The following is a 20,950-nucleotide window of genomic DNA, read 5'->3' on the forward strand; positions in this document are numbered from 1 at the left end:
ATTGTCCTCGTATCTCTTCTACTACTGAAACCGAGACAGGGGATTTGCCTCTGTATTTAGATTTCTCAGCAGCTTTTGACACTGTGGATCATGATATCATCCTAGCACGTCTGGCAGGAGGTGGTGGAGATGAAAACGGTAACGGAATTCAAACATGCGTGGAATATTCATAAAGGAATCCTGTGCAGTAGGAATGGATCCTCAGAAGCTTAGCCAAAATTGGGTGGCGGAGCAGGTGGGGGAAGAGAGGTTGGTGGTTGGGAGGCGAGGATAGTGGAGGGCAGACTTATAAGGTCCGTGCCAGAGCCGGTGATGGGAGGCAGGACTGGTGGTTGGGAGGCGGGAAATACTGCTGGGCAGACTTGTACGGTCTGTGCCCTGAAAAAGGCAAGTACAAATCAAGGTAAGGTTTACACATGTGAGTTTATCTTGTTGGGCAGACTGGATGGACCATGCACGTCTTTTTCTGCCGTCATCTACTATGTTACTATGAACAGTACTTGCTTGGTTTGGATCCTATCTATCAGATAGGCAATAGTCCACAAAGTTTGGCAGTACCCCATCGCCACCATGGGCATTCACCTGTGGGGTACCACAAGGATCAATACTGTCACCTATTCTGTTGACCGAATCAGCTCAGTCTACATCTACGTGGAAGATGTGCAGCTACTCATACCCATTGAACTTGAGCTACCTACAGCCCTGAATAAACCAATTACCTATCTAATATTACTTCAAGAATGGGCTAAAACAACAAACTTTGCCTGAACCCAAGTAAAACCGAGCTTCTCTGGGTCCCTAACACAAGTGGATACATACCTGACATCAAAATCCCTTTTGGGAAGTTCGAACTCCCCCTCAAATCACAAGTCAGAAACCTTGGAATACAGTTAGACTCAACACTTACTCTGATTCCCCAAATCCAAGCAACCTTCAAGAGCTGCTTCTACTATTTGCGACAGCTACGCTGCCTCTCTCCTTACATCGAGAAGGTAAATCTTATCCCAGTTGTGCATGCCATGGTAACATCAACACTGGATTACTGCAATGCACTCTACAGTGGTCTGACCACAAAGGGTCTGCACCAGCTCCACTTGATTCAGAATGCAGCAGCAAGACTCAGAAAAGGTTGCAAGTGACGTGACCACATCACACCATTTTTGCAAAAACTTCACTGGCTACCAGGAGAATACAGGGCCAAATTTAAAACTGTTTGACCTTCAAGGTCCTTAAAGGAAATGGCTTTTTCTTCATCATTATCCACATAGCGGTTCGCAGTATCTTTTAGTCTCACAATTCCCTTTTTAGTCATTCTCCTTTCACTAATATACCTGAAGAAAATTTTGCCACCCCTTCTTACATTTCTAGCCATTTGTTCTTCCGTTTGCGCTTTCGCCAGACTTATCTCTCTCTTGGCTTCTTTCAGTTTCATCCAGTATTCCTCTCTGTGTTCCTCTTCTTGAGTTTTTCTGAATTTCAGGAACACCAACTCTTTAGCCTTTATTTTCTCAACCACTTGCTTGAAGAACCATATCGGTTTCCTTTTTCTCTTGCTTTTATTTACTTTCCTTACATAAAGGTTTGTGGCCCTATTTATAGCTTCTTTCAGCCTGGACCATTGTCCTTCCACTTCTTGTACTTCCTCCCAGCCCATCATCTCCTTCCTCAGGTATTCCCCCATTTTACTAAGTCAGCACGCTTGAAATCCAGGACTTTGAGTTTTGAGTGGCCGCTCTCCACTTTAGCTGTCATATCAAACCAAACCGTTTGATGGTCACTGCTGCCCAGGTGGGCTCCCACTCGGATATTTGACACGCTATCCCCATTTGTGAGCAGCAGATCCAGCGTCGCTCCCTTCCTCGTGGGTTCCGTCACCATTTGTCTGAGCAAAACACTTTGGAAAGCATCCACGATCTCTCTACTTCTTTCCGATTCCGCAGACGGAACCTTCCAATCTGCATCCGGCAGATTGAAATCTTCCAGCAAGACTTGCACCTCTCTCTTGTTTCCCAACCTTTGAATATCTGCACCCTTCTCCTCCACTGCTAACTCCAGACTCCGTTCCTTTTATCTTGCTGCACCATATGCCTGGAATAGACTTCCTGAGCCGGTACGTCAAGCTCCATCTCTGGCCATCTTCAAATCAAAGCTAAAAGCCCACCTTTTTGATGCTGCTTTTAACTCTTAACCCTTGTTCACTTGTTCAGAACCCTTATTTTATCATCCTCACTTTAATATTCCCTTATCTTTTGTTAGTCCTGTTTGTCTGTCCTAATTAGATTGTAAGCTCTGTCGAGCAGGGACTGTCTCTTCATGTTCAAGTGTACAGCGCTGCGTACGTCTAGTAGCGCTATAGAAATGATAAGTAGTAGTAGTAAGACTGGAGTAGAGATGACTTTAAGGCAGGGGTGGGGTGCCAGGTCTGACAGGGGGTGCATATGCAACACACGCACCTTGAATAAATACACCACTGCTGTTAAAAGTAAGGCTGCCAACTGGATCCAGATTCGCAGGACAGGGTTGATTCAGTCCTGGGTTTACCCCAGTGCATCCTGGGACTTGTAGTCTTGCTTTTCTTAAGGAATGCAATGGGGAAATCAGAACTACGAGTCCCTGCATGCAGCGGGGTAAACCCTGGACTGGATTTACCCCAGTGCATCCTGGGACTTGTAGTCTTGCTTTTCTTAGGGAATGCTATGGGGAAATCAGAACTACGAGTCTCTGCATGCAGCGGGGTAGACCCTGGACTGGATCAACCCTGTCCTGCAAATCTGGATCCAGTTGGCAGCGAGGATAAAACTGACCCAGGTTTATTATGGATCTTGCCCTGAGCTTATCTGAATAGGATGGAAAATTATTTACTTACATTTAGCTCATACCTTTCAGTAGCAGCTCGGGTAGAGTAGATATTTTTCCTGTCCCTGCAGAACTTACAATATAAGTTTGTACATGAGGCACTGGAAGGTTAAGTGACTTGCCCAAGGTTACAAAGGGCAGCAGTGAGATTTGAAATGGGCTTCTTTGTTGTCAGTCCAGCGTTCTAACCACTAGGCCTGTGGTTTCCAAACTTTCTCGGATCACGGCACCTCTAAGCTACACATTTCCTCTCAGGTCTCCCCCCTCCCCACCCCGTCGCAGCCACTGTCACTGCGGATGGTATTCCTACCTTTGCTGGCAGGGATTCCCAAACCCTGCCAGCTGAAGAGGGCCACTGCTCAAGGCCTGAGCTCCAGAGCAAATCGGTGGCATTCCCATACATGGCTTCCTTCTCTTCCCCCTTTCCGTCCAGCATCTGCCCTCCTTCACGTCACCCTTTCCATCCAGTGTCTGCCCTCCTCTCCCTCTTCCATCCAGCATCTTCCCTCCTTCTCTTCCCCTTCCATCTAGCCTTTGCCCACCTTCCCTGCCTTCCATCCAGTGTCTGCCCTCCTCTCCCTCTTCCATCCAGCATCTTCCCTCCTTCTCTTCCCCTTCCATCTAGCCTTTGCCCACCTTCCCTCCCTTCCATCCAGTGTCTGCCCTCCTCTCCCTCTTCCATCCAGAATTTTCCCTCCTTCTCTTCCCCTTCCATCTAGCCTTTGCCCACCTTCCCTCCCTTCCATCCAGTGTCTGCCCTCCTCTCCCTCTTCCATCCAGCATCTTCCCTCCTTCTCTTCCCCTTCCATCTAGCCTTTGCCCACCTTCCCTGCCTTCCATCCAGTGTCTGCCCTCCTCTCCCTCTTCCATCCAGCATCTTCCCTCCTTCTCTTCCCCTTCCATCTAGCCTTTGCCCACCTTCCCTCCCTTCCATCCAGTGTCTGCCCTCCTCTCCCTCTTCCATCCAGAATTTTCCCTCCTTCTCTTCCCCTTCCATCTAGCCTTTGCCCACCTTCCCTCCCTTCCATCCAGTGTCTGCCCTCCTCTCCCTCTTCCATCCAGAATTTTCCCTCCTTCTCTTCCCCTTCCATCTAGCCTTTGCCCACCTTCCCTGCCTTCCATCCAGTGTCTGCCCTCCTCTCCCTCTTCCATCCAGCATCTTCCCTCCTTCTCTTCCCCTTCCATCTAGCCTTTGCCCACCTTCCCTGCCTTCCATCCAGTGTCTGCCCTCCTCTCCCTCTTCCATCCAGAATTTTCCCTCCTTCTCTTCCCCTTCCATCTAGCCTTTGCCCACCTTCCCTCCCTTCCATCCAGTGTCTGCCCTCCTCTCCCTCTTCCATCCAGCATCTTCCCTCCTTCTCTTCCCCTTCCATCTAGCCTTTCCCCACCTTCCCTGCCTTCCATCCAGTGTCTGCCCTCCTCTCCCTCTTCCATCCAGAATTTTCCCTCCTTCTCTTCCCCTTCCATCTAGCCTTTGCCCACCTTCCCTCCCTTCCATCCAGTGTCTGCCCTCCTCTCCCTCTTCCATCCAGCATTTTCCCTCCTTCTCTTCCCCTTCCATCTAGCCTTTGCCCACCTTCCCTCCCTTCCATCCAGTGTCTGCCCTCCTCTCCCTCTTCCATCCAGAATTTTCCCTCCTTCTCTTCCCCTTCCATCTAGCCTTTGCCCACCTTCCCTGCCTTCCATCCAGTGTCTGCCCTCCTCTCCCTCTTCCATCCAGAATCTTCCCTCCTTTTCTTCCCCTTCCATCTAGCCTTTGCCCACCTTCCCTGCCTTCCATCCAGTGTCTGCCCTCCTCTCCCTCTTCCATCCAGAATTTTCCCTCCTTCTCTTCCCCTTCCATCTAGCCTTTGCCCACCTTCCCTCCCTTCCATCCAGTGTCTGCCCTCCTCTCCCTCTTCCATCCAGCATCTTCCCTCCTTCTCTTCCCCTTCCATCTAGCCTTTGCCCACCTTCCCTGCCTTCCATCCAGTGTCTGCCCTCCTCTCCCTCTTCCATCCAGAATTTTCCCTCCTTCTCTTCCCCTTCCATCTAGCCTTTGCCCACCTTCCCTCCCTTCCATCCAGTGTCTGCCCTCCTCTCCCTCTTCCATCCAGAATTTTCCCTCCTTCTCTTCCCCTTCCATCTCGCCTTTGCCCACCTTCCCTCCCTTCCCTCCAGTGTCTGCCCTCCTCTCCCTCTTCCATCCAGAATTTTCCCTCCTTCTCTTCCCCTTCCATCTAGCCTTTGCCCACCTTCCCTGCCTTCCATCCAGTGTCTGCCCTTCTCTCCCTCTTCCATCCAGAATTTTCCCTCCTTCTCTTCCCCTTCCATCTAGCCTTTGCCCACCTTCCCTGCCTTCCATCCAGTGTCTGCCCTCCTCTCCCTCTTCCATCCAGCATCTTCCCTCCTTCTCTTCCCCTTCCATCTAGCCTTTGCCCACCTTCCCTCCCTTCCATCCAGTGTCTGCCCTCCTCTCCCTCTTCCATCCAGCATCTTCCCTCCTTCTCTTCCCCTTCCATCTAGCCTTTGCCCACCTTCCCTGCCTTCCATCCAGTGTCTGCCCTCCTCTCCCTCTTCCATCCAGCATCTTCCCTCCTTCTCTTCCCCTTCCATCTAGCCTTTGCCCACCTTCCCTGCCTTCCATCCAGTGTCTGCCCTCCTCTCCCTCTTCCATCCAGCATCTTCCCTCCTTCTCTTCCCCTTCCATCTAGCCTTTGCCCACCTTCCCTCCCTTCCATCCAGTGTCTGCCCTCCTCTCCCTCTTCCATCCAGAATTTTCCCTCCTTCTCTTCCCCTTCCATCTAGCCTTTGCCCACCTTCCCTCCCTTCCATCCAGTGTCTGCCCTCCTCTCCCTCTTCCATCCAGAATTTTCCCTCCTTCTCTTCCCCTTCCATCTAGCCTTTGCCCACCTTCCCTGCCTTCCATCCAGTGTCTGCCCTCCTCTCCCTCTTCCATCCAGAATTTTCCCTCCTTCTCTTCCCCTTCCATCTAGCCTTTGCCCACCTTCCCTGCCTTCCATCCAGTGTCTGCCCTCCTCTCCCTCTTCCATCCAGCATCTTCCCTCCTTCTCTTCCCCTTCCATCTAGCCTTTGCCCACCTTCCCTCCCTTCCATCCAGTGTCTGCCCTCCTCTCCCTCTTCCATCCAGAATTTTCCCTCCTTCTCTTCCCCTTCCATCTAGCCTTTGCCCACCTTCCCTGCCTTCCATCCAGTGTCTGCCCTCCTCTCCCTCTTCCATCCAGAATTTTCCCTCCTTCTCTTCCCCTTCCATCTAGCCTTTGCCCACCTTCCCTCCCTTCCATCCAGTGTCTGCCCTCCTCTCCCTCTTCCATCCAGAATTTTCCCTCCTTCTCTTCCCCTTCCATCTAGCCTTTGCCCACCTTCCCTCCCTTCCATCCAGTGTCTGCCCTCCTCTCCCTCTTCCATCCAGCATCTTCCCTCCTTCTCTTCCCCTTCCATCTAGCCTTTGCCCACCTTCCCTGCCTTCCATCCAGTGTCTGCCCTCCTCTCCCTCTTCCATCCAGAATTTTCCCTCCTTCTCTTCCCCTTCCATCTAGCCTTTGCCCACCTTCCCTCCCTTCCATCCAGTGTCTGCCCTCCTCTCCCTCTTCCATCCAGCATCTTCCCTCCTTCTCTTCCCCTTCCATCTAGCCTTTGCCCACCTTCCCTGCCTTCCATCCAGTGTCTGCCCTCCTCTCCCTCTTCCATCCAGAATTTTCCCTCCTTCTCTTCCCCTTCCATCTAGCCTTTGCCCACCTTCCCTCCCTTCCATCCAGTGTCTGCCCTCCTCTCCCTCTTCCATCCAGCATCTTCCCTCCTTCTCTTCCCCTTCCATCTAGCCTTTGCCCACCTTCCCTGCCTTCCATCCAGTGTCTGCCCTCCTCTCCCTCTTCCATCCAGCATTTTCCCTCCTTCTCTTCCCCTTCCATCTAGCCTTTGCCCACCTTCCCTCCCTTCCATCCAGTGTCTGCCCTCCTCTCCCTCTTCCATCCAGAATTTTCCCTCCTTCTCTTCCCCTTCCATCTAGCCTTTGCCCACCTTCCCTCCCTTCCATCCAGTGTCTGCCCTCCTCTCCCTCTTCCATCCAGCATTTTCCCTCCTTCTCTTCCCCTTCCATCTAGCCTTTGCCCACCTTCCCTGCCTTCCATCCAGTGTCTGCCCTTCTCTCCCTCTTCCATCCAGAATTTTCCCTCCTTCTCTTCCCCTTCCATCTAGCCTTTGCCCACCTTCCCTGCCTTCCATCCAGTGTCTGCCCTCCTCTCCCTCTTCCATCCAGAATTTTCCCTCCTTCTCTTCCCCTTCCATCTAGCCTTTGCCCACCTTCCCTGCCTTCCATCCAGTGTCTGCCCTCCTCTCCCTCTTCCATCCAGCATCTTCCCTCCTTCTCTTCCCCTTCCATCTAGCCTTTGCCCACCTTCCCTGCCTTCCATCCAGTGTCTGCCCTCCTCTCCCTCTTCCATCCAGAATTTTCCCTCCTTCTCTTCCCCTTCCATCTAGCCTTTGCCCACCTTCCCTCCCTTCCATCCAGTGTCTGCCCTCCTCTCCCTCTTCCATCCAGAATTTTCCCTCCTTCTCTTCCCCTTCCATCTAGCCTTTGCCCACCTTCCCTCCCTTCCATCCAGTGTCTGCCCTCCTCTCCCTCTTCCATCCAGAATTTTCCCTCCTTCTCTTCCCCTTCCATCTAGCCTTTGCCCACCTTCCCTCCCTTCCATCCAGTGTCTGCCCTCCTCTCCCTCTTCCATCCAGCATCTTCCCTCCTTTTCTTCCCCTTCCATCTAGCCTTTGCCCACCTTCCCTCCCTTCCATCCAGTGTCTGCCCTCCTCTCCCTCTTCCATCCAGAATTTTCCCTCCTTCTCTTCCCCTTCCATCTAGCCTTTGCCCACCTTCCCTGCCTTCCATCCAGTGTCTGCCCTTCTCTCCCCCTCTCATCCAGCATCTGCCCTCCTTCACCCCCTTTCCATCCAGCATCTGCTTCCTCTATCCCCCACCCACCCACACACACAGACGCCTACCCCTGGTGCTTCTCTAGACAGCAGCGGCAAAGCAAGCTACAACCATCATGAAGCAGGACTCTTAATTCGTGCGGCTACTGGTGATGCTTCGGAACAGGAAGTGACATCCAAGGGACAGGACCTTCAGCTGCATGTATGGAAAGTCTGGCCCTGCAGTGACTGCAGCTTGTTTTGCCACTACTGCTGTTGTTCATGTAGAGAATGTGTGAGAATGTTATAATGCCTTTGTATCGCTCCATGATGTGACCGCACCTTGACTACTGTGTGCAGTTCTGGTCACCACATCTCAAAAAAGATATAGCGGAATTAGAAAAGGTACAGAGAAGGGCGATGTAAATGTGAAAGGGGATGGGACGACTTCCCTATAAGGAAAGGCTAAAGCGGCTAGGGCTCTTCAGCTTGGAGAAAAGACGGCTGATGGGAGATATGATAGAGGTCTATAAAATAATGAGTGGAGTAGAACGGGTAGACTTGAAGCGTCTGTTTACTCTTTCCAAAAATACTAGGACTAGGGGGCATGCGATGAAGCTACAAAGTAGTAAATTTAAAACAAACTGGAGAAAATATTTCTTCAACCACTGAGTAATTAAACTCTGGAATTCGTTGCCAGAGAATGTGGTAAAAGCAGTTAGCTTAGCAGGGTTTAAAAAAAGGTTTGAATAACTTCCTAAAAGAAAAGTTCATAAAGCATTATTAGGATGGGTTTGGAAAAATCCACTGCTTATTCCTAGGATACGTAGCATAAAATCTGCTTTACAGATCTGAGATCTTGCCAGGTATTTGTGACCTGGATTGGCCACTGTTAGAAACAGGATACTAAATGGACCTTCAGTCTGTCCCAGTATGGTAACGTTTATGCTTTTAGCAGCAACGGTTTGAGTGGTGGCAGGAAGGAAGTGAGAAAAAATGCCACGGCACCCCTGTGAGTTCGCTGCAGCATCCTGGGGTGCCATAGTGCACAGTTTGGAAATCACTGCACTAGGCTATTCCTCCACTCTGTAAGTGTATGCTGGGGAGGGTCCCTGATGGTACAGACCCACCCGTTTTATGCTGAGACCCCCCCCCCCAGCGACAGCACGCCTGTGATGTGGCTGGTGGAAAGCCCCGCCAGTTGAAGAATCTTAGCGTCTCTCCCTACCCTCCCTCACAGTCGATTCAGAATATCTCACCCCCCCCCCCCCCACCACCCTTTAGCTTTAAAACACTTCAGTTCTTTGGTGGCAGCAAGCAGTGACTCATATGATGCTGCTGTGATGGCCTGTCTATTTGGAAACAGGAAGTTGCATCAGAGGGAAGGCTCTGGAACCGGCCCAGCAGCATGTATGAGCGACTGCTCGCTGCTAGCGAAGAGCTGAACTGTTTAAGAGGTATTTTGAGAGATACTGGGTAACCTGTGGGGGGTGTGGGGGGGGATTTTCAGAGATGCCCACCCAACATTGAATGTCTGGCTACGCTACCGGCTTGCACTTATGTGTATAGTGTTGAAAATCTGCCCCTTTCTTTCCGAGCACTCTACCAAAACCCTCATCCACACCCTTGTCACCTCTCGTTTAGACTACTGCAATCTGCTTCTTGCTGGCCTCCCACTTAGTCACCTCTCCCCTCTCCAGTCGGTTCAAAACTCTGCTGCCCGTCTCGTCTTCCGCCAGGGTCGCTTTGCTCATACTACCCCTCTCCTCAAGACCCTTCACTGGCTCCCTATCCGTTTTCACATCCTATTCAAACTTCTTCTACTAACCTATAAATGTATTCACTCTGCTGCTCCCCAGTATCTCTCCACACTCGTCCTTCCCTACACCCCTTCCCGTGCACTCCGCTCCATGGATAAATCCTTCTTATCTGTTCCCTTCTCCACTACTGCCAACTCCAGACTTCGCGCCTTCTGTCTCGCTACACCCTACGCCTGGAATAAACTTCCTGAGCCCCTACGTCTTGCCCCATCCTTGGCCACCTTTAAATCTAGACTGAAAGCCCACCTCTTTAACATTGCTTTTGACTCGTAACCACTTGTAACTACTCGCCTCCACCTACCCTCCTCTCCTCCTTCCTGTACACATTAATTGATTTGATTTGCTTACTTTATTTATTTTTTGTCTATTAGATTGTAAGCTCTTTGAGCAGGGACTGTCTTTTTTCTATGTTTGTGCAGCGCTGCGTACGCCTTGTAGCGCTATAGAAATGCTAAATAGTAGTAGTAGTAGTAGTAATAGTGTTGAAAAGTCAAGCATCTGTGACGTGAATGTAAGCACTTGGCTGGTTTAGGATTATTTTCGAAGCTTTGGAAATCCGGCAAAGTTCAAACAGATGAAAGATGAAATCAGTGCATTTTTTCTAGCAAAAAAGGTGCCGGTACTCAAATGCTAGGCCGCCCTTCAGGGGTGGGGTGATCACTGAGGGACCCACCCCACAATAGCCAGGCTCCCTGCAACCAGTCACAGAATCTATGGCAAGGCAGAATTGGTGTGTAGAGCCTGAGCTCTTTCATTAAAACTTGGGGTCCATGGGTCAATTTTAGCAGACAATGGAAAAGGTGCTGGTACTCAGTACCCCCTCAAAAAAAAAAAGCCCTGGATGAAATTGTCCCTGAAAATGTCTACATCAGGCTTGTCCAAGCTCAGTCCTCGAGGGACGCAAGCAGACCAGATTTTCAGGGTATCCTTAATGAGAGAGATCAGCGTACAATGGGTAAAGTGACCATGTAGATCTTTCTCATGCATATTCATTAGGGATACCCTGAAACCCTGGCCTGTTTGCAGCCCTGGAGGATTGAACTTGGTCAAGCCTGGTGTGCATCCTTTGAATGAAATTTTTTAAAAACTGTAACAGTTCCTGGGTGACCAAAACAGCTCCTTTCTCACTATCCCACCTGGACATTGCATCGGGCCGCTTGGTGATATTACACTGTATTTGTAGAACAATCTCAGTTCTGTTATTGAGTTTTTACGGTCTGGGCCGGTTGGGGATGCTGCTGGCAAGGGGGGGTGGGGGGGAAGAGGCACAGAGCAGAGAATGACATGGGGACGGGGAACTGCAGTAACCAAGGGGATGGGGACAGGGCAGGGACAGATCCCACAGGGACGGGGTGGGGACGGGGACAGATCCCACGGGGATGGGGACAGAGCCCACAGGGACGGGGACAGGGGACAAACTTTGTCCCAGTGTCATTTTCTACTTTGAAGCCTGTTAATGAACTGGACTGTTATTTACGTTTAAGTGATGCCTACAAAGATATTTTGATTTTTTGGAAAAACAAGCAAACATACTGGCCACAACTAGCAAAATTTGCATAGTGGTGGTGGGAAGGAGGGTTATTAAAGCTGCTCATTGTTGTTATTGTTCTCTATTTGCAATTTATACACAACAGTTGCCCAGCATATTGTTCCTTTGTATAGTTTAATAAAAAGATTTAAATATAAAATCATAAGTGTTCGAGGCTTCTGCAGATGAGGACAGAGCCCACGGGGGCGGGGACGGGGACAGAACCTGCGAGGACGGGACAGGTATGGAGACAGAACCCACGGGGACGGGGCGGGGACGGAGACAAACTTTGTCCCCGTGTCATTCTCTAGCACAGAGGAAGGACCCCTGCAGCACAGAAATGCTCCATATCATACAGTAACGTCACCAGCTGTTTCCGTCTGTATCTTGCTGATAAGCCAACGTGGACTTCAGGAAGTGTTCGTTACACCAGTGGCATAGCCACAGGTGGGCCTCAGTGGGCCAGGGCCCATCCACTTTGGGCCCAGGCCCACCCAACAGGAGCACACGTTTAGCAGTAGCTGGTGGAGATCCCACGCTCTACCAGCTGAAGACTTCCCCCTGATGATAACGAAAACGCTGCTGTCCACGATACTGGCACCTGCGCATGTTCCGTTTTCAGCTCATGCCTGCTGCAGACTGCCAAGGTGGAAAGAAGTATTTTCCTGCCAGCTGAGATGTCTTTTGGTGGGGGGAGGGGGAGAACATTTGGTGCCCACCCACTTCTTGCCTAGGCCCACCCAAAATCTGTTGTCTGGTTACGCCCCTGCGTTACACAAGAGAGATTAAAAGTAGTTGTTTTGTGGCTCACAGGTGTGCGTGTCACACTGCGAAGTCTCCTGCGACAATAGCCCCCAGCATGAATAGGAGAAAATATCCCAGCAGGCCAAGCTGTGCTTACAAAGGTACATGTGCACACATCCCCCCGCACACAGAAGCCTTGAGGATGGGAGTCAGAAAAGTGCAAAGAGTCAGGGCCGTGCCGATGCGGTAAGCGGGGTAAGCGCCGCAGGGGGGCGCTATCCTCTGGGGGGCGCCGCCGCTGCGTGCTTACCCTGCCCTCCTGCTCCCATGTAGGAACTGCCCGTCAGAAGAAGGCGGGGCAGTGAGCAGCGAACAAGGGAAGGCTAGAGACGTCGGGACTGGGAGCGCCGCCTCCTTCACTGACGCTGCACTGCCGGAGGAAGGTAAATTTAAAAGAAAAAAAAAAGGAACGGGATCTTGGGGGGGAGAAGAGGGCGGGCAGTTCCTACATGGGAGCGGGAGGGCAGGGGAGAGAGGGGAATCGCTGCCTTGGAGCCAGGCAGGTGCGGGGGGGGGGGGGGGGGGGCGCCAACTGGTAGTCTGCAGGGGGGCGCCAGAGACCCTTGGCACGGCCCTGCAAAAAGTGTGTCACTAACACCATTATTTATTGCATTTGTATCCCACATTTTCCCACCTTTTTGCGGGCTCAGTGTGGCTTACAATACATTATGAATAGTGGAAATACAATTTGTTACAATTTAGGTTATGGATTACATTGTGAAGAGTTGACGAGATGAAATCAAAATCATTAAGGAATCAGTCAATTGAGAAGAACAATGAGACAGTGGAAGGAGAGAAAAGAAATTAGAGGCGCTATATGAAGTATTAGGTCTCACCACTTGCACGTTGGTTCATGTAGAGCAGGGCAGGACCTGTTAAAGAGCCCCAGCTTCAATCGTACGCAGCTAAAGTGAGAGGCTGAGATCCCTGCAAAACTACCCCCTCGAAAGGTTGAAGAACAGGGGCTGGACGCTGTGCACATTCTGCGCTGGGGTACAGTGTGTATGCTAGAGTGAGTGTGAAACTTGCTGCCACTGTGTAGCCTCTGTGCATGGGCTTGTGGGTGTTTGAGAGACAGAGAGAGACTGTGAGTGCTGCACACTTATGTGTTCAACCTGCACTGCTGCTGTACGTGCAGCAGCACTGTGTGTGTGTGGGTGGATATGAGTGTGTGTGTGTGTCTATGTGTGTTTGTGTGTGTGTGTGTGTGTGTGACTGAGTGTGTGTGTATGTGTGTTTTTGTCTGTGTGTGTGTTGGGTGTGTGTGTATGGGTGTTTTTGTCTACATGTGTATGTGTGTGTATTTGTGTATCTGAGTGTTTGTCTACTTGTGTATATGTGTGTGTATATGTACAAATGTGTGTTTTGTGTATATGTTTGTGTATGTGTGTGTTTGTATTAGTGTGTGTTTGTCTATGTGTGTCTGTTTTTGTATGTGTGTGTGTGTTTTGTCTACGTGTGTATGGGTGTGTGTGTGAGTGTTTGTCTACGTATGTATACGTGTGTGTTTGTGTGTGTGTGTGTGTTTTTGTCTACGTGTGTATGGGTGTGTGTGTGTGAGTGTTTGTCTATGTGTGTATATGTGTGTGTTTGTGTATAAATGTGTGTTTTGTCTATGTGTGTGTGTTTGTATTAGTGTGTGTTTGTTTATTTGTGTGTACTTGTTTTGTCTATGTGTGTCTGTTTGTGTATGTGTGTGTTTGGCTATGTGTGTGTGTGTGTGTTTTTGTCTACGTGTGTATGGGTGTGTGTGTGAGTGTTTGTCTACGTGTGTATATGTGTGTGTTTGTGTATAAATGTGTGTTTTGTCTATGTGTGTGTGTGTTTGTATTAGTGTGTGTTTGTCTATTTGTGTGTACTTGTTTTTGTCTACGTGTGTATGTGTGTGTGTGTGAGTGTTTGTCTACGTGTGTATACGTGTGTGTTTGTGTGTGTTTTTGTCTACGTGTGTATGGGTGTGTGTGTGAGTTTTTGTCTATGTGTGTATATGTGTGTGTTTGTGTATAAATGTGTGTTTTGTCTATGTGTGTCTGTTTGTGTGTGTGTGTTTTTGTCTACGTATGTATGGGTGTGTGTGTGAGTGTTTGTCTACATGTGTATACGTGTGTGTTTGTGTGTGTTTGGCTATGTGTGTGTGTGAGTGTTTGTCTACGTGTGTATACGTGTGTGTTTGTCTATGTGTGTCTGTTTGGCTATGTGTGTGTTTGGCTATGTGTGTGTGTGTGTTTTTGTCTACGTGCTTGCAGGTAGCTCTCCTGTTGCTCCCTGCACTACACGGTATGAGTCACCTGAATGTGACTATGTGTATTGTCTGTGCTACGACCTGTAAGACCCCAGACAGGACTGGAACGTAGGGTCACAGCCCAGCCCAACTCCACTGATCCGGTCCTGGTTTTGTAGTTCTGACAGTCTGAGGGGCTTCTGATGGGATACTGGAACTGCAGTGTCCTGGGGTTCTTAATCTCTACCTCATTCCGACCCCTGAGACTAGGAGTTGTTTTTTCCTGACATTCTTCATTGCTCTTCAGGTTCAGAAAGTGGGATCACAGTTCTCTGTGTGTTTCATAATATAAACTTTCTATTGCTAACAAACATATAGCAGCCTTATCATAGCAGACAGCTGAAAAGCCTTCTGGGTATCGTAGTCCAGTGAGGAATCTAGAACTACACCCTACAAAATACTTTAATAGGAAGATACAAAAAAGGGTAACGATGGTGTACCAGAAAGTAGAGGCAGGCATCTGAAGAACTCAGAGAGGTTAACTGGGTCATCAGAGATTCTTAGATGACAGCGAGCCAGGGCTAGCCTGATCACTAGACAGCCTAGGCTCCGTCTAGGGTGGCACAAATTTTTTTTGGGGGGGGCACTGATGCAGCAGTTGTGATGTCTTCAAACGACTAACTACAACCAACATGGGGCCTTGGGTATATGTGAGTGCTCAAAACCTGCTGACTCCTACCCCCGCCGAAACAGGAAAGGAAGGGGAGAGATGCTGGACAACTGGGGAAGGGGAGTATGGAAAGAGAGCGATGCTGGACACCATGAGGAGAAGAGGGGAAGTAGACAGATGCTGGACAACAGTAGGGGAGAGCCTGGAGCCACTCCTTGGGTCAGCCCTGCAAGCCACATTCACCATTTCTTAGAGGGAAGCATCACCACTGGACTCCATGATATCTCAGACAAACTGATCCAACCCTGCTTTTGCCCCATGGCGTGCAGGGAAATAGAATCTCGCTTGTTCTGGAGGACATCGGCTGTAATTCCATGTAAGCCATGAAACATCCTGGTGACGCCTAAAGGCTGAAATGGCCCACCCATCAACTCTGCACAGGAAGGTGATCAGCAAGGCCAGCGCAAGGCGTGAGACAGGTGAAGCACTGGATCGGGGTGCCAAAAGCCTTCGCAGCAAGTTTCACTCTCACCGTTGAGCTCTCTTCTTGGCACAGCCACTGGCACCACCGAAAGTTTAAAGAGGAGAGCAGAGACTTCCTGGGGGGGGGGGGGGGGTCAGACTGAGCTTGGAGGAGAGCACAGCGGTGAGAGAACAGTGAAATATTCTCACAGCTGTAAAAGACCGTGGCAGAGGTGGGGCAGACAGAGTGCTGATTCTGGTGGAGGGGAGGGGGACAAGGTGAAGTGGGAAGGTGCCATGGCAGACTGGGGGAGCAGAGTACCAGAGCAGCAGTTGGTTGAATGAACATTATGCCCCCCCACACCCACCCAAGTGTCTTCCTTCAAGCCAAATAAAAGTGAGTTCACCATACACTGCCAACCACTCCTATCTCTCCCTCCCCCCTCACACCCTAGAGAGATCCAGAAGTGGTTTCTTAGTGCATGCTTGGTCAAGGGAATGGAGTAGGACGGGGGCACAAGCCCACTCACCGTGGAGAAGTTGAAGGCCGAGCACCTAATCCCCCGGAACTCGCAGTCCAACAGCATCTCCTGTATGTCATGGCCAGTGCGGTTGTAGAAGTCCATCATGTTGAAGGGCTTGGCTTTGAAGTTCTTGAAGTTGGTCTTGTCCCGCAGGACGGCCAAGACCTCGGGGTCAGCCATGGCGGGGTTGGCCAGCTCGTACCTGTCGTTGAGCAGGGACAGGAGCTCGCCCATGTGGTACATGTCATTGCGGGTCACCTTGGAAAAGCGGAACTCGTTCAGGTTGCAGAGCGTGATGGCCGGAAAGGTCAAATTGCGGGCGGCCACTTCATCCAGCTTGGTCACATGGGGGTAGCTGAAGTAATAGGAGACCCGCTCCATGAAGACCAGCAGCAAAAGGCTGAAAGAGCCCAGAAAGATGAGAGTCCACAGGCAACGCCGTAGCGTGACCGGTCCGTAGGTAAAGATATGGCTCAAGCCATGCAGCGTGCCATTATTCGCAAAAACAACGAGGCTGGTGGGACTCTCAGAATCCAGACTCTCCGCCGAAGGCTCCTTCATCCTGACTAGGGAGGAGTCAAAGCCAGGACCACAAGAGGAGCAGGTGGATCACGTTGTCACAGAGACCACCAAGGAGCCCCCTTTCCCGACCACCTAGATGGATCAGCGAGCTCCCAAGCCCTGTCCGTCAGCAGTGGCAGGTGCTCTCTCTCTGTGCTCCCTTGGAGACTCCGGGGGGGAGTGGGCAGAGCATCGCTGGAGCCCCCTCGCAGTCTTCTGCCACCAGCCCTCCACTTCCACGCAGACAGCACTGATCCTGCCCTGGCAACGCTGGAGGCTGTGGTCTTAGCTGAGGAGCTCTGGCAAGAGGGATGGAGGAAAGGGGGGGAGGTCCAGGGCTCCCTGGTCCACCTCTGAATGGGGATGCCTCCCAGCAGCCGAGGATCGTCACGGCGACACGGACAGGAGATGGAGGATGTCGCTCCTCACTTGGTATTCAGCACTGCTTTCCTCTCTTGCTTTCTCTCCAAGTTTCCCTGAGAAATGAGAGAGGAAGGAGGGGTGGATGGTGATGGTTGGGGGGGGGGGGGATGCTCAGAAGCCTGTGTCTATTCCCAGAGAGGGAGGGAGCTGGGAACTGCGGTCCCTCACACTGTCAGGGCTGGGAAGACGTGCCTTAATGTGGTGTGGTCTGGCTCAGCATCCACACCTCAGGCTCCCCTCCCTCCCTCTCCCTCTCTCTCTCTCTCTCTGTCCATCTGTCCCTGTGTCTGTCTGCCTCTGTCTCTTGCATGCACAGACAGACACAGATTTTTCTCTTCAGGGGTCTGACGCTATCCCTGCACACTGCAGACTCAGGGAGGATGGCTTGCACAGTCTATGCCTGGCATCTCCCCCTCCCCCTGTCTATTCAGGTCCAGATGGGGGCTATCTGTGTCTAACCATCTGCTTTGCGGGATCTATCTAGCTGCATTTCCTATTTCTTCCTCTCCATCTCTAACTGCCTCCTGCAGTGTCTCAGTGTGACAGGATCTGTCTCTGTCTGTCTGCTCCCTGTTTCTCTACCGCCCCTGCCATCTCTCCCTCACATACACCCCTTTCCCCTCACTCTTTCCCAAATATGCTTTCCCTCTCTCATCCCTCCCATCCAGGGTCTGGAAGAGTAGCCTAGTGGTTAGTGCAGTGGACTTTGATCCTGGGGAACTGAGTTGGATTCCCACTGCAGCTCCTTGTGACTTTGGGCAAGTCACTTAACCCTCCATTGCCCAGGTACAAATAAGTACCTCTATATACTATGTAAACCACTTTGAATGTAGTTGCATAAAACCACAGAAAGGCGGTATATCAAGTCCCTTTTCCCTTTCCCTCTATCATGGAGGTCTGGAATCTGCATCAATCCCAGCTGGGCTCCCATGCCAGAGACAGCTCCTGGGCTCTGCCCTTACAGCATGTCTCACCTGCTCTGGGAGACTGTCCACAGGCAGTGCTTCATGGCTTGATGCTCGGGGCAATCTCTGGCAGTGCAATCTCATCTCTCACTCCACCTGTGCCATCCCAGCACTTTGTAAAACACTTTAGGGTCACCAGTGGGAAATCGGTGGGCAGATGGTACAGGTGCCAGGGGGAAGGGGTGGTGTGATCATTGCAGAGACAGGGATACTGAAGAGAGAGTTTCCCCCCCAAATCCCGCTAAGCATTCGATTATAGATTAGTGAATAATTTGGACACTGACCATGGTCCGATGCTCAGAACTCCCACGGGAAAGCTAACAGCGCAGAAACTATACTGTCGGAACTGCGCAGGAAATTAGCTTGCTAATACTCAAAGGAAACAATATGCAAATTGTGGCCATGGGCCAGGCAAACTCCAATGTGAAGCACCTACGGGCATCTGTTTCCTGCGCCTTTAAATATAAGCGTTTCAATTCTTTTTTTGTTATATTTGTATCCCACGCTTTTCCCACTCATGGCAGGCTTAATGCGGCTTACATGGGACAATGGAGGGTTAAGTGACTTGCCCAGAGTCACAAGGAGCTGCCTGTGCCTGAAGTGGGAATCGAACTCAGTTCCTCAGTTCCCCAGGACCAAAGTCCACCACCCTAACCACTAGGCCAATCCACGGAATCTTAGCGGAGATTAGGTGGCGATGCCGGGAATTGGGAAACAAAACCGGTGCTGGGCAGACTTCTACGGTTTACGCCCTGATCGGGACTGAATAGATGGGGATGGGCTGGAGTGTAAATTTTAAGGGACTTCAACGTTAGCTTCGGAACTTAGTACAAGAACAGTGCTGGGCAGACTTCTATGGTCTGTGCCCTGAGAATGGAAAGGAGAAATCAAACTCTGGTATAAAGTATCACATACCATTTAAAATCAGTTTATCTGTTGGGCAGACTGGATGGACCGTTCAGGTCTTTATCTGGCGTCATTTACTATGTTACTTGGAAGGCTTATATTTAAATGCTTTCACTTTTGGGTAGCACACATTCGACTTTCCAAGGCCGCCGAGAGATTGAACCAGGTCTAGAGCAGGGCCTCCGCCCCCTCCCCATAATCGTCGCCGCTGCTGCCCCCCACCACGATCGTCGCTGCTGCCGCCCCCTCAGATTGCTACTGCAGTTGAAATACCTTGGCTGGAAGGGAATCCCGAGGCCCCGACAGGAGAAGAGGTCTTCCTTCAGCGCTGACCATTCACTCTGCCGATTGTCCGCCCCTGCGGCTGCTTTTTCTCTCAGCGCAAGCTCGGTTTCAAGCCTGAGAGGAAAAGCAGCCGCTCAGCAAGCAATGGGGTAGAAGAGCAAGGCTGGAGGAAGACCTGCAGTGTCTGTTCCTCTGGGTCCTCCCCAGACTCCAAGGGGGGGCCCAGTGCCAGAGTTTTCTCTCACCTGCTTCTGTCTGGACACAATCACCCGGGTCCCGTCAGGAGTAGAAGAGAGAGAGCGAGACCCCAGCGCCCAGGCCTGGGGATTTTTGCCCCCTCCCCGTCAGCCCTGCGTCTTTCAGTACCAGCACTTAGAGGCTTGCACGGGCTTCCTTCTACTTTCAAATTACAGCAAAAAACAGCAGGTTTTAAAGAAGATTGTGAGAAATCCTCTCTTCAAACACTGCTCGGAGCTGGCGCTATTTTCAGCGGTAAGGGCGGCTTTTGTTTTGTGCGCTGTTCTCTGAACATTGGGAGTTACAATCAACCATAACCTTACGCTTCAGAGCCAAGTGAACTCCACAGTTAAGAAAATGTTCCATTCCGTGTGGAAACGTAAGCGCATGAAACCATTCTTCCCGAGGGAAACATCTCGCAACCTAATACAAACTATGGTACTAAGCCATGCAGACTACTGTAATGGAATTTATGCGGGATGTAAAGAACAACTCACAAAGAAACTCCAGACCGCTTAAAACACAGCAGCCAGGCTGATATTTGGTAAAACACGATTCGAAAGTGCCAAACCCCTTCGAGAAAAACTGCACTGGCTCCCAATCAAAGAACGTATTGCCTTCAAAATCTGCACCCTGGTCCACAAAATTATCTACAGCGAAACCCCAGACCTCTTAGACCTACCAACCAGAAATGCCTGAACTCTACAACACAGTAAAACCACAGCTGGTGATGGACACCCATAACCCTTCCTCGCTTCTTTCCCCACTGCGCCGAAACTCATGAACCTTATTCGACCACAACATCACCTTGAATTTGTTTCTCTACGGGACTTGGCGAACGCCTTTACAGTATTATGTAAGCCACATTGAGCCTGCAATAGTGGGAAAATGTGGGATACAAATGTTACAAATAAATAAATAAATGACCTCATTAATATCTGTTTGACTACATTTGCATGCCATTTGCGCTGATCTTTGGCGCGATCATTGTCTCCTGCGCTGCCTCTGAGCATTCTCCGCTCACTAACACCGGCGTTGATTGTCTCTAGTACCGGTGTTACGTTGTGAGCATTGGTCCAGTTAGGGAACTAGGGTAGAGATAGACGTTAAGGATAGTGTTAGACAGTAGGGGAGAGAGGGTCATTTTCTAAACGTTTTTCTGCCCGTAAAGGTGGTTTTAAGCACAGAAGCGGTGATTCATACAATTTTGTGACCCAGAAGTCTATAGGATCAGGGCCGCTAAGAGGGGGGGCGGGGGGGAAGATTCCCCAGGCCCGGCCTTCAAGTGCCAACGCAAGAACCCGAGTCCCGGCACAAAGGAGCAGGAGACGACAGAATGAGGAAGGAATAGACACAGTAAGGTAAGGGGGCTGGGGCTGCAGCCTGAGTGTGTGGGTGGGGGCGCAGCACAGCGCTGGTCCAGGTGTGGGGGGCGTGGTCCTGCCCCAGGCCCAGCTGTGTCTCTTGGCTTCATCAGGAACCACTTTCTCAAATCATGATATCAGGGGTATTAATCTCTAAACAGCTTACTTCGCATCCTGTTCAAACTTCTTCTACTAACCTATAAATGTACTCACTCTGCTGCTCCCCAGTATCTCTCCACACTCGTCCTTCCCTACACCCCTTCCCGTGCACTCCGCTCCATGGATAAATCCTTCTTATCTGTTCCCTTCTCCACTACTGCCAACTCCAGACTTCGCGCCTTCTGTCTCGCTGCACCCTACGCCTGGAATAAACTTCCTGAGCCCCTACGTCTTGCCCCATCCTTGGCCACCTTTAAATC

The 20,950-nt window shown here is 50.7% G+C and overlaps 1 protein-coding gene across 1 annotated transcript in view; it reads right to left on the bottom strand.

The window, feature by feature from the left end:
* Window positions 1–16,351, bottom strand: part of LOC115479013 (acid-sensing ion channel 1C-like) — a 188,406-nt gene extending 172,055 nt beyond the window's left edge. Inside the window, exon 1 of the mRNA XM_030217114.1 lies at window positions 15,797–16,351. Within this exon, the coding sequence (XP_030072974.1) occupies window positions 15,797–16,351 (555 nt within the window). The remainder of the gene's footprint in view (window positions 1–15,796) is intronic.
* Window positions 16,352–20,950: the final 4,599 nt, after the last annotated feature.

Source organism: Microcaecilia unicolor, chromosome 1, assembly GCF_901765095.1.
Source record: "Microcaecilia unicolor chromosome 1, aMicUni1.1, whole genome shotgun sequence".
In the NCBI taxonomy this organism is placed as follows: domain Eukaryota; kingdom Metazoa; phylum Chordata; class Amphibia; order Gymnophiona; family Siphonopidae; genus Microcaecilia; species Microcaecilia unicolor.